At 41.6% G+C, this 12,411-nt stretch overlaps 1 protein-coding gene across 6 annotated transcripts in view; it reads right to left on the bottom strand.

The window, feature by feature from the left end:
• Positions 1–1,437: 1,437 nt before the first annotated feature.
• Positions 1,438–12,411, bottom strand: part of LOC116311524 (DNA (cytosine-5)-methyltransferase 3A-like) — a 98,616-nt gene continuing 87,642 nt past the window's right edge. For 4 of the 6 annotated variants that reach the window (XM_031728665.2, XM_031728679.2, XM_039599288.1 and 1 more), the window contains 7 exons: positions 11,880–12,025; positions 11,684–11,774; positions 11,446–11,594; positions 11,204–11,289; positions 10,606–10,675; positions 10,310–10,428; positions 1,438–7,963 (listed from right to left, as the gene is read on the bottom strand). In XM_031728665.2, the coding sequence (XP_031584525.1) occupies positions 7,822–7,963; positions 10,310–10,428; positions 10,606–10,675; positions 11,204–11,289; positions 11,446–11,594; positions 11,684–11,774; positions 11,880–12,025 (803 nt within the window). In that variant the 3' untranslated portion in view covers positions 1,438–7,821. The remainder of the gene's footprint in view (positions 7,964–10,309; positions 10,429–10,605; positions 10,676–11,203; positions 11,290–11,445; positions 11,595–11,683; positions 11,775–11,879; positions 12,026–12,411) is intronic. The other 2 variants (XM_039599287.1, XM_031728671.2) reach the window with 2 other exon arrangements.

The following is a 12,411-nucleotide window of genomic DNA, read 5'->3' as shown; positions in this document are numbered from 1 at the left end:
GTCAGGTATTCACATTTCTTCCCAAACTACAAAATTATGACCAAATTGGCTCATGTGATAATTAATAGTGAACTTTAATACCTCATAGTATTCATGTAAGTGATATATGTACTTTCATGATTATTGGGGCTGTAGTTTGGGAGACCCCCGCCCAAAAAACCCCAACCCACCCCCCCAAAGCAGAACAAAAATACTTGTGGTTCAGGAGACCAATCCAGTCAATAATGTGTGTTAAGCTCTTTGCTGTTATTTATTTATGGGCATTTTTTGGTTGTTGTCATTATAACAAAACTGTAAATAATAGCCAGCGTCAGTTGTGCAGATAGATATGAAGAAAAATAGTAAATGGATCCAGATCACTAGATTTACCACTAATCTCTTCATAACATTTGAAGTAATTGTTCTAACTTCACTTTATTGAAACTAGAGAGCCATTTCTATTTTTACATAGATTTTTAAATGCTTTCAATATAGTGTTCTATTAGATTTTATTTTACCTCATTTTTAGATTCAACTGAGTTACTTTCCTTTTTATCTTTTGTTGGTCAAATTTGTTTTGAGCTTTTCTCTTTAAGCTACTTTGTTGTAGGTTATGTTTATCATTCTGGAGGAGCTGGAGTACTTGCAGATTCTGCCTTATGCTGCCTGCAGTGATGAGGCCACTAACAAAAAGCAAAACTAGAGAAAAATCAGTCAGGAAGGAGGAGGAGAGAGCAACTGTCTGTAGTCGTTCAGATACCCGATGAAGGTCAAATGGAGCTGTATTTAATTGTACTCACCTGTTGCTCATTCAGGTGTGTACGTTTGTGTTTCTGATTTCAGTTAAGAAACTGCCTTATAGCAGCTTAACATTACAACCAGAGTCAACCCACAACTTTAGGAATTATTTTCACTTTCAGACCCAAAACTGGGAAAATATTTTATAATTTCACAAACTTTTTGGCTCTGGACCAGTGTGATTAATTTGCAGACTCATTCTTGAGGGTTTACTCGCCACAGCAACATGTGATGAGAAAAATGTGGTCAGCAGTTTTGGTTTGATTCGATGTGGAAAACTGACATCAGAGAAGTAAAATAAGCTGCTAGACCAGGGGTGTCAAACATAGGCCCCGGTGACCAGAATCGTCCCAGCAATCCAGCCCACTGGACAGCTTTGGAAAATGTAATTGTCATTTATGCTACACCAAAGTAAACAAGTAACAGATAAACAACAGAAAGTTCCTGTTTTTTCATTATCTCCTATAGAAATGTATGGGTTTTTTTTGGGTGGGTTCACAGAACAAAGGACATTTTCTGTGAATTAATGAAAACTTTATATTTTATAATTACAGGGCAGTTTTGGCCATGAAAATCCAGAACATATTCTGTAGTTTTACATCTAGATTTTTAAGACATAGCACCCCCAAATGCCACATAGGTAGACACACTAAGCAGATAGTCACAATAAACAGTTCTTGTTTATTCACGGTTCATTTCTTACATTGTTCAAGTACAAAGTTAAAATGCCTTTTTAATTAGTTCATATTCATACAAGAGTAAAATAATAATAGTGCCTTTCTTCACTACCGCAAACATAAATACAGTAAATGTAAAGACAAACTTGATTTATACTCCTAACAATAAATTTTTCTTGTTTTCAGATAAAATTTTAGCACCTTTTGAAACACCAACAGGTCCTCCTTTTCCTAAAAGCTCATCTTACATTTAGTCCATGAGATGAGTGTCTGCATGCGCCACAGCATTGTATTTGTAGGTGTTGTGCATGTATCTCTGCGTGTGAGCGTCGGCCGCTCTGTGTCATAATAGTGTGTGTTTGTCTGTGTGTGTATGTGTGCGTTTGAAAGTGTATCAGTGTTTAAAACAGCGCATCACTCAGCCTAAAAGCTGTCGATAGGCGAACAGAAACATCATCACCGTATCACCCGTCACTTAAAAACGTCAGCTCCTTTCCTCACGCTTTTTCCCCCCATGGAGCTCTCACACAGAGACGTGTTGGAGAAAAGGAAAATAAACAGCTGGAAAATGTAAACAGGCTGAAATTCGTCACGCCTGTGCTGAACCAGCGGCCTCGAGAGCAAATATAACAACGCAGATAAGCCACAAGACTTAAACCACTGGCAGCTGCAGTGAGTGACCACGCTTTTAATGCGATGCTCTGCTGAGAAATTTGGATCCTGGCATTCAGTCAGGTGTCACTTTGTCACAAAACGCCCACCCAGCGATGGCTTACATGTCAAGCTCACACACTTTATGGCAAGGGCACTCCCCAATGGCAGTGGTCTCCCTCAGCACACCACAAATATGGCTCGAGGAACGCAACAACAAGCCTGATGTTTGGACGTGGGATCTAAACTTCCCAGATTGAGGGGGGCGTATACAATATTAGGCAGGTACTTTAATATTATGGCTACTTTGGCGTGTATATACATCTAGATATAAATATCCCCGTCTAAAAGTTGTGAAGTTATTTAACTGTTTAACAGCTTCTGAAGAAGCTCAGATTTGTGGTTCAGAGGATTACCAAAACTTTAGGAACTAAGTTATTAAATTTGGTTTTAAATGTTTTGGCATGGATCAGATCTGCACAAGGCCTTAAATAAATCTGAAATGTTAAAATTCTGTGAAGCTCATGTATTTAATTAATACGTTTCTTAAGCCTCAGGACCTCCAGACTGGGAACCGCCTTATGCCAGTGGAAATTCATCTTTTACAGCCAGCTTTAACTCAACCCGTCTCTGTTTGAGAGCATCGTGCGGCTCATAGCTTCAACGATTTAAAATAGAACAAGTCACTATACTAACTGTAATATATGCTTTCTCTAGCCTCTCTCTCTCCACTCTAGGCTGAGACTGAACTGAACTGAGCACCAACCTGGAACAGTACACACACACAATAACAGATTATTACTGTAATTATTATTACCATATTATTATTATCGTTACTCCCTAATCTAACATGGAATCGGAGATTACACTGACTGACTGACATGCAGCACCTGGGGAGGGGCAGGGCAGGGCGAGGTGGGGTTATTGGAGTGAGGGAGGGATTAGGGAGCACCAAGCGTCGTGGGGCCATGATGATGTCACAGCCAGCAGCGCTGCGGAAAGCCTGATGGCGGACAGGCGGCCGGCAAGAACACAGTGTGTATGCATGTGTGAGTGTAGTGGTGTTGGGTGTTCTGTAGCCAAAGGAGAAGTGTGAAGGTTGTTTCCAGCAAATGAGAGTGTGAGTGAGTGTGTGTGAAACCTGCAAGAAGAGCGCTGTAAAAAAGAGCAGAGTTTAAAAAGCACCTGAAGGTTGGTTGTAGAAACGGAGAGTAAACATGATGGAACAAAATCTTTGAACCTGCTGGCTTACTGTGGCTATGAGAGTTTGTGCATGTTTGTGTGAAGGTCTGTGTGTGTGTTTGTGTGTGTCAGACGGCATAGACTGCATGTGTCCAGTTGTAAGCTGGTATCTGAGGAAGGTCTGAGGATCGGAAGGCTTCCTGGAAAAGATGGTCGTCCGAGGACCAAAAGCACCAGACTGAAATGTTTTCTCTAAAGGCAGCCCTGTCTAAATAAAACATACATATGAACTTGTTTCTCATAGTGTGTGTGTGTGTGTGTGTGTGTGTGTCTGTATGTGTGTGTGTGTGTATAATAAATACAGCCACCACACTGGATGACATTTCCTCTTCACAGAGCGGCTGAGTTCATCCCAGCATGCATTGGGTGAAAGGCAGATGAAACACCCAAGAAGGCTCACACAGCTGAACCTGTGTTACATAAGGAAGCTTCTTTTTATTTATACAGGGCTATCTGTTTCAGTCACAGGAAGCAGAAAGCCAGCATATTGTCCACATAGTAAAGTCGGCCTCTGCTTTCAGCCGACGCCGATGCAGAACGGTGACTGTAGGACGTTTTGGATCCCTGTGAAGCACAGGGGGAGAACGAGTGCCAGGGGGATGGCAGACTAGTCACTTAACTGACAGTGGAGCTGAGGCACAGAAAGAAGCTGCATCGTAAGAGGAGGGAGCGTAAAATGCTGCTGAGAAGAGGATGCTGAATGTCTTCTACTTCTAACCACCAATGTTTTAGGTTAATGCTTCTCGGAGGCGATGGTGCTCTGCAGGCAGAAATAATCCTGCAGAATGAGTTTAACCTCATTCTGTAAAAGACAGAAGCGCCTTAAACCTGGATTTTTTTTTTTTTTGATTGACCAGCAGGGGGCGATGCAAGAAAAGACTACTGGTTATTTTAAGTTGATGGATAAAATCCTGTCCTTTATATTCCCAATGGTTGGAGTGAATGATTGAAAGTGCGTAAACAGAGATATTATAAGACACAGATATCCTGAACTGAGATCCTGGGAGAATTTTGCTATGTTGATAGAAGTTTAACTTCCAGGGGAAAATTACTTTATTTCTTTTTCTTATTTCTGTTTCTTATGTCCCAGTGACCTTTGAAATTAAAGCTAATTTAGGTAATATTTAAAAACTGTCCAAATGCCTCGAGGGGCTTTCTCTTTAAAGGTACTTTTTGTAGCTGTTTGCAGCTTTTAACTAAATCCTTCACCATCAGGGGGCAGTGTTTTCCACGTGACTCTGTTGATATGGTTTGAGATTCGTGCTGCTGTTTCTGTTTTTACTCTCTGATATTTGCTTTTAGTCCTCAAGAGGTCTTTCATTCATTTACTCTTTTCATTTGCCAGACTGCCAGCCTAAGTAAGAATACATAAACCTGATGTTCCATCTTGTGGTACAAAGTGGTATTACATGGTCCTACTTCACCAAGGGCTAATTTCTCTTTAACACATTTAAGGAATTGCCAAAATCAGCTGATCTAGACCTTCTTCTGCCAATTTGATGTGAATTTAAAGAAAAAAAAGGTTTGATTAAAACTGTTCAATCAATTTTGATTTAATTTTTCAGAATACTGTTAGTATACATTTGGGTTCACTGTACATATAAAAAATAGAATATGAATAGAATGAAACAAAAGCTAAATCCGGTTTCTACTTTGGTCTCTTGGCAGTATTTGGATCTCACGTTCAAATGCCAGTTCAAAAACAGCAAAAGCATTGGAGTTACTGCAGTTAATACACATTTGGAGGATACTGTGCCAAGTCCTAAACAATAAATATATTTGCGTTCCATGATCTCAAATCCACTCAAACACTCAATTATTTTGCAAAATACTTGATGTTTGGAATTTGTGATGCTGGTGAGTTATAAGCATAACATTTTACAGAAATTTCCCATTAGCCCTAAACAATACTTTGTGAAGAAAGAGAGAGAAGTCAAAAGATAAGTTAAATTTGAGATTACTTGAATTTAACTTCAAATTTCTCCAGTTTATCAATCTAACATCCAATGAACATCGTCTTCTGCCTTCGATAACCTTAACGAGGCAAACTTTGGTATAATATGATGACATCTACTTGTTCCTGATGATCATCAGCTGAGTTACATCGGAGTATTATTAAATTTAAAATGAGCACCAAAGTCATTTAACAGTTGTCATCCCAGCGTAAGTGAAACACGAGGAAGTAATCAATACAGTACAGAGATGGTTTGCTTGTTGTGAGGAAAGTAGAAGTAGTTTATGTTTTATATACCGTGTAAAGAAAGTAATCAAGTATAACAGCTGACTTCGCACTCTTTATTATATTTATTTTGTCTGTGTGACTGACTCTGTTTTACCCTAACATGGTTGTCTCCCACTAGAGGGCACTCTAAACACTGAGGATGCAGACACAGCAGCGAGGATGTTTCTACTGTACTAGTTCTGTTTTAAATTTCATAACTTTTGTTTACATTCAGAGGGTTTTTTGCTTTTATATATGTCAGCATTTTGATCTTACAATAAGGCTGTTAAAGTTAACTGAAATAAAAAAGTTAACTGAAATAAAAAGAAAACTAACCAAAACACTTACAAAACTATATAAAATATTAAACTATACAGCAACTGTCTTCGGTTTTAGTCAATTTGTCAACCAGGTTGAGGACACCAGGATGTCTTCATCTCTGTGTTTGTTTTGTTGTATTGTATTATTCCATCCTGATAAAAACTACCATACATTTCATAATAAGGAGAAGTAAAACTAACACTGAAACTAAAGTCATAATAGTAAGTCCACCCGGAGACACAAGAAACTACTGAAAAATACAAAAATCAAACATTAACAAGTAAAATAAACTCCTCAAACCACAGCTGCATCCCAATAAAATTCTGTTTTATTTTATTATTTCATATTGCTTTAGATAAAAGTGAATCTCTTTTTTTAGCACTGAGGTATAAATTCACCTGCTAGGATTATTTGTAGCACAAGAGCATCCTCCTCCTTTAAGAAACATTTAAAGGTTATAGTCTTATTAAGCTGTAGTCACACTAAGAAAAAGGCTCTATATATTAATCTGAGCTGGTCCCAAAAAGTTGATTCTGTTCATCTGGACGTAGCATTTTCGGTGACTTCTTCAGTCTCACCTGACTGCAGGTTTCCCCGACCTTATAAACAGTACCTTTGCATAATGACTAAAACTAGCACCACTGAGTAACAATGGACTGTGAGGTCAGTTTCATGATCATAAATATGCAAATTGTCATACCGTTCACAGAGAGTTGGGGAATGACTGCAATCACAGCATGAAAGTGAAAAGATGTACCCTTAGGCCTCCTCCTCAATTCAGAGATGCCATCCGCTTAGCCAGAGGTTGTTTGGTTTCCCCAGTGTATGAATCATGGCAATCCTTCTGGCACTTAACAGCGTGCACTATATTACTCTGTGCTGGGGGACCTGATCCTTGGGGGGGACCAATTTTTGGCGCAGCGTGTTTTAGGGTTTGAAAGCTACCGAGACGTGGTGTTTACAGAAAATACGTCTCAGCTGTTCTATTACTCCTGAAAAAAAAGGATCACTAAACGTTTTTGCTTAGGTAGCAGTTGTCCTTCTCTCCTGTCTTCCCAGCTTTACTGAAGCCTTTTTGATACAATGTTCTTCCACTTCCGCTGTTCGCTCTAGTGAAACGTTCCTCCCATTGAAAGCGCTACGTCCAGAATCAACTTTTTGGGATTTCCTTACCGTGAGCATGCATCAAGAAATCTAAGCTGGGTTATCTTCCTTTTGGACACTCTCCTGCACCCTCATTCAATCCTTAAGCCTCACAGCTACCTGTTTTGCCTGCTGTTGCCTCCACCTGCTCGTCTATTTTAACTCAAAAGTGCAGCGACTGAAACAAGCAGAGACCATTCAGTCTCCAAGAGCACCAAAATCTGTAAAAGTGTTGTATTAAAGTGGCACCATTTAGACTCTATCACTGCCTGACCAGCACCACGAACGTTACGTGTGTTTGTGTGTCTTTCTGCTTTCACAACACATGAATACAGTAAAGTGTTGCGGGACTCATTGGTCTGTTTGTACGTATTCAGAGAGATCTTAAAGACAGAAAAAAGGCAGGGCATCTGTGTTAGTTTGGCGCCCCCTGGAGGTTTGAACTCCAGCTGATACGACACAGTAAAGCCAGAAGACATCAGTTTCAAGGTCGGACAGGAACTTTGTGTATGACAGAAAACTGTACCTGTGTGTCTGTGTGTGTGTGTGTGTGTGTGTGTGTGTTAAACAGCACGGTAGCACCAGGGGACTAAGGTCAGCCAGTGGTCTACAAGGGATCTCAGGAAGCAGTCCTTTACAGAGTGAGTGTTTGTGTGTGTATGTCCGGTCATCTGTTTCATCTTGCGTCAGCCAACCTTCATGTACTGACTGTACACTGTGTATGGTTATCAGTGTCTGTTTCTGTTTATATGTGTGTGTCTGTACGTGGGAGAGAGTTGGTGTGTGTGACTAGTTGCACGCAAAGTACTCCTTTAGTGGAGCAAAAAGGTGCCTGATGACAGGGACGCTCCACGAACGTCCCAGAAGCCTTTGTCTGGCCAGACGACTCATGTTGGACACGTCGGTGTAGTGGACGGGGAAACCAAACACCCTGAAACACACCACACAGATCATTACTTCAGACTTTAAATAGAAAAAGGTCTGTGAAGCAAAGCCAAGAAATATTTCAATTCACTTAGGATCCTAAACTGAAAAGATTTTTTTTTTTTCATTTGAATTTGAATTTGTTAGTTTTTGTCTTTCAAAGATTCAAAGCGTTTATTGTCATGAGTACAAAGATAAGCATTTCTATGTGCAATAAAATTCTTTCTCTGCTGTCCACAGATGCTGGTTAATATGTGCAAATAGAACTGGAACAGATAAAATACAAATAGTATAAATAAATGGAGACAAACTTGAAGTGTTAAATAGATTTGTGTGCAAAACAGCTTTGAGCTTAATGCTGGTTTAATATGTAAGATGACCTGACGTGCAAAATTATTACTGTTAAAATAGTTCAGCTGTTCAAGATTCTGTTCTGGATTTCACACTTCTAAACCTCCGCCCCGAGGGCAGAAGTGTGAACAGTCCGTGTTTGGGGGGGGGGGGGTCTTTGAGGATGGAGGCAGCTCTCCTCTGGACTCTGCGATGGTAGATGCTCTGCAGAGGGGGCAGCAGGGTCCTGGTGATCTTCTCCACAGTTGTTATCACTCTCTGCAGGCGTTTGCGGTCCATAGCAGTAGTGCTCCCGTACCATGCAGTGATGCAGCTGGTCAGTGTGCTCTCCACAATACAGCTGTAGAACTTGCTGAGGATCTTGGCCGACATACCAAATTTCCTCAGCCTCCTCAGGAAATATAGCCGCTGCTGAGCCTTCTTGACCAGGTGTGTGGTGTTCAGTGTCCAGTGGGGTCCTCAGTGATGTAGATGCTCACCCTCTCCACTTCAAGCCCCCGGATAAACAGCGGCTGGTGAGGCCTCCTCTTCTTCCTCATGTCCACTATCATCTATTTTGTCTTATCAGTGTTGAGGGTGAGGAGACCTTTTGGAGGCGACACAGTCTTGGGTGTACAGGGTGTAGAGGATGGGACTGAGGACTCAACCCTGTGGAACGCCAGTGTTTGTAATTATGCTGGCTGAAGTCCTGTTGCCGATCCTGACCGACTGGGGCCTGCCAGTCAAAAAGTCCAGTAGCCAGTCACATAGAGTGGGGTGTAGGCTGAGTGTTGCCAGCTTGTGAGTGAGTTTGTGTGGGATGACTGTATTGAAGGCAGCGCTGTAATCAACAAAAAGTACCCTGATGTATGAGTCTTTGTTTTCCAGATGGCAGAGGGAATAGTGAAGGGGAGCAGCGATGGCATCTGACGTGGATCTATTGGGCCGGTAGGCATACTGCAGGGGATCCAAAGTGTCTGGGATATTACTCTGAATGTAGGCCAGCACCACTCTCTTGAAGCACTTTGTAATGATTGGAGTGAGTGCAACTGGTCTATAGTCATTTAGGCAGGTGGTTGGGCTTTTCTTGGGAAGAGGGATGATGGTTGTGGTCTTGACTAAGGTCAGCCAGTGGTCTACAAGGGATCTCAGGAAGTAGTCCTTTACAGTGTGTGTATGTGAGTGTTCATATGTCTTTGTCATTGTCTTTAATGTTTGCTTTTCATTTGCTTCGATTATTTTTTGTTTTACTTCCTGCTTTTGTTTCTTTCCCTCCATTGAAATGCGGACAAACTCATTTCCCTTGAGTTTGACTGCTTCCACCTGTGTCTCATTTAGTAATCATCCCTCTTTGTAGATGAACCCCACTTCTCATTTTACAGTTTACATATATTGAAATTCTCGAATGTTAGTCCCTCATTCTTGTTAGTTAAACATGTGGCACAACTACATCATAAGAAGCTTTTAGCCCAATTAATCTCATATTGAGCTTTGTGTTGTAAGACAAAGACGCTACAACAAGAGAAAGAAAACCCCACCAATCAGATGACTCCCTATAAGCAAGCACTTGGTGACAGTGGGAAGGAAAAACTCCCTTTTAACAGGAAGAAACCTCCAGCAGCACCAAGCTCAGGGAGAGCCGGCCATTTGATGCGATCGTTTGAGGGTGAGGGGAGACACATACATGATCTCAGGTCTAACATGCTTGAATTAATGGTCACCATGTGACCATTTGACAGGATATAGCTTCTTTTAATAATTAAAAAAAGTTTAATTATCACTTTCATGCGAGAACATGCTTAAAACAATTAACCTCTTAACATCCACCTGTACAGGTATGTATATGTGGATTTTTATTTTTTAAGGTAAGCCCAAATGTAAATACAGAAGACCCATATGGTCAAAATGAAATCTAACCTTTGCCCTCAGAGGTCTGCAGTCACCTGCTGGATGTTAAGAGGTATAAAAAAAACAACACACACACACACATACACACACACACACAAACAAGCGGCTCCTGTACCTTTCCATCTCGGTGCACCACAGTATGTCCTCCTTGTTGTCCATGTAGACGGGGAAATGCTCGTCTTTCCCCTGCTTCACAGAGTTGGAGCGTGTCGTTATCGTACGCAACTTCTCAAACTGGAATTAGCATCCAGAACCAAACACGCACAGACAGACACAAACAAACAAACCAACACACGCATCCCTTTTTAATCCTACAACCTACTCTCATTTTCAACAGCAGCTTTCTGTGATTCAGACACACAAATACACACTCTCTCACACAAACACACACACATACACACAAGTGGATACCTTGGCTGTGCGGCCATGCTCCAGGCACTCCTGTAGGTCCAGCTTGTCGTTTGCCATCGGTGTCAGAGGCCTGCAGTATTCAGAAAAGCACAACCTAAAGCAGAGCTGCATTTTTAATTCAGTAAGGTAAACCTGTAATCACCCTGCAGCTGGCTTTCCCAGGTCTGTTCTTTAACTGCTTCCGTTTTCTTATGCTGTCAAACTCAATACTGACATCATTGCTCTAATCCAATCATCTTCTTGTACACCTTTTCCAAGTCAATCACCCTCCACACTGCACTTCTGCCTTTTTGCCTCTCAGACACTCATTAGTGCAGCCCACCTCCTCCCCATCTCCGCTTCATCCTGGTGACTCAGAGCTCCATCCAAGCCTCCATCTTCATCTTCACCACCACCAGTGTCTAGACTCTGTGGGGTCCTGTCCTCTAATTCCTGTCACTACTGAGGTTTTGTTCTGCTACGATGGGTCATCGGAGACTAATCGCCAGACAACTGTATTGAATTCTGTATCTCTATAAATCTTGTTCAGTTCTTCCAAATGATCTCTCCTTACTGAAATAAAGCGAACAAACCTGTGGTGTCTGTGTGTTTGTATCACCTGGACATGCCGGGCAGGTTTCCCCAGAAATATCGAGCACGGTGGGCAGCAGAAACCTCCTTGGCGTCGATCATCACTGGGTTACACTGAAGAGGAATATGAGGGTTATGTCATATTGCACCATAAATGGATACTGACAACCTTCTGTACCACAACTGAGAATGTCCTGTGGGGATGTAGTTGGGGGGGCTTTTTTTAAAGTTTCACTTACAGAGTAACTGCTGTGGGTTTGTTTGCCGTACCTCTAGAAAGCGGGAGATGTCCCGTTTGTCGCTGACTCCCATAGCGACCACGTTCTCAAACAACCAGAAGAACGGCCTCTCATCGCCGGGTTTTGGCCGCGCCTCATGCAGCAGACGGTAAAACTCAAAAAACAACCGGCCAGTCCCCTCTGAAGGAATATGGGGAAAGTTCATCCTCCTTATTTTATATATTTAGCACAACGAGCAACAAGTAAATGATTATACGAGTGCTTCCTACCATAAAGTCCTTTCCTTGCAGGGTTGACTATGGAAAGGTCGTTGCAGGGGCTTCCTCCTATCACCAGGTCAAATGGTCCCCATTTATCGATCTGCCAGTAGAAACACAGCACGTTAAAGTTTACTGCCTTTAACATAATGTGAGGAAATTTTTCCGTTACGTCATGGTTTTGAGGAGCAATAATGATTTCTCTTACATGTTTGCGAGTTACGGTGCGTACGTCTCCCACGTACATGATGCGTCCCTCGTGTCGAACCATGCCGACAGTGATGGAGTCTTCACACACTTCTGATGCAACATACTTTTCGACCTGGATGCCCAAATCTTTCAGCACCAGAAGACCTGACAGACACACACCACAAACGTCATGCTAAAAACTCTTTAAGGGTGCTTAGGTTTTAAGATGGCTGTTCCAACTTCTGCAATCAGGCAGAAGGTTCCGCACCAGCCGAGCAAAAACAGAGAGGCTCAAGAAGCGAGTGACACAGGAGTCATTGTTACCACATTCTCATATCATGCCTGATCCTTCTGGCTTCACTACGGCACAAGACACTTTAACACCCCACTCACACAATGTACGTTCTCAGATTTATTTATTTTATTTTATGTATATAACTCACTCACTTACTGCATGCACATAATGCCCTCTTTGTATATATTCACTCACTGTATATAATGTTCTCTCTCTTTCTTCGCACAGTCGAGGAGCGTATCAGGTCACGTTTCAC

The sequence above is a fragment of the Oreochromis aureus genome, linkage group 15 (genome assembly GCF_013358895.1).
Source record: "Oreochromis aureus strain Israel breed Guangdong linkage group 15, ZZ_aureus, whole genome shotgun sequence".
Taxonomy (NCBI): Eukaryota; Metazoa; Chordata; class Actinopteri; order Cichliformes; family Cichlidae; genus Oreochromis; species Oreochromis aureus.
The sequence above is the reverse complement of the archived record's forward strand: the minus strand, read 5'-3'. Positions and strand labels throughout refer to the sequence as shown.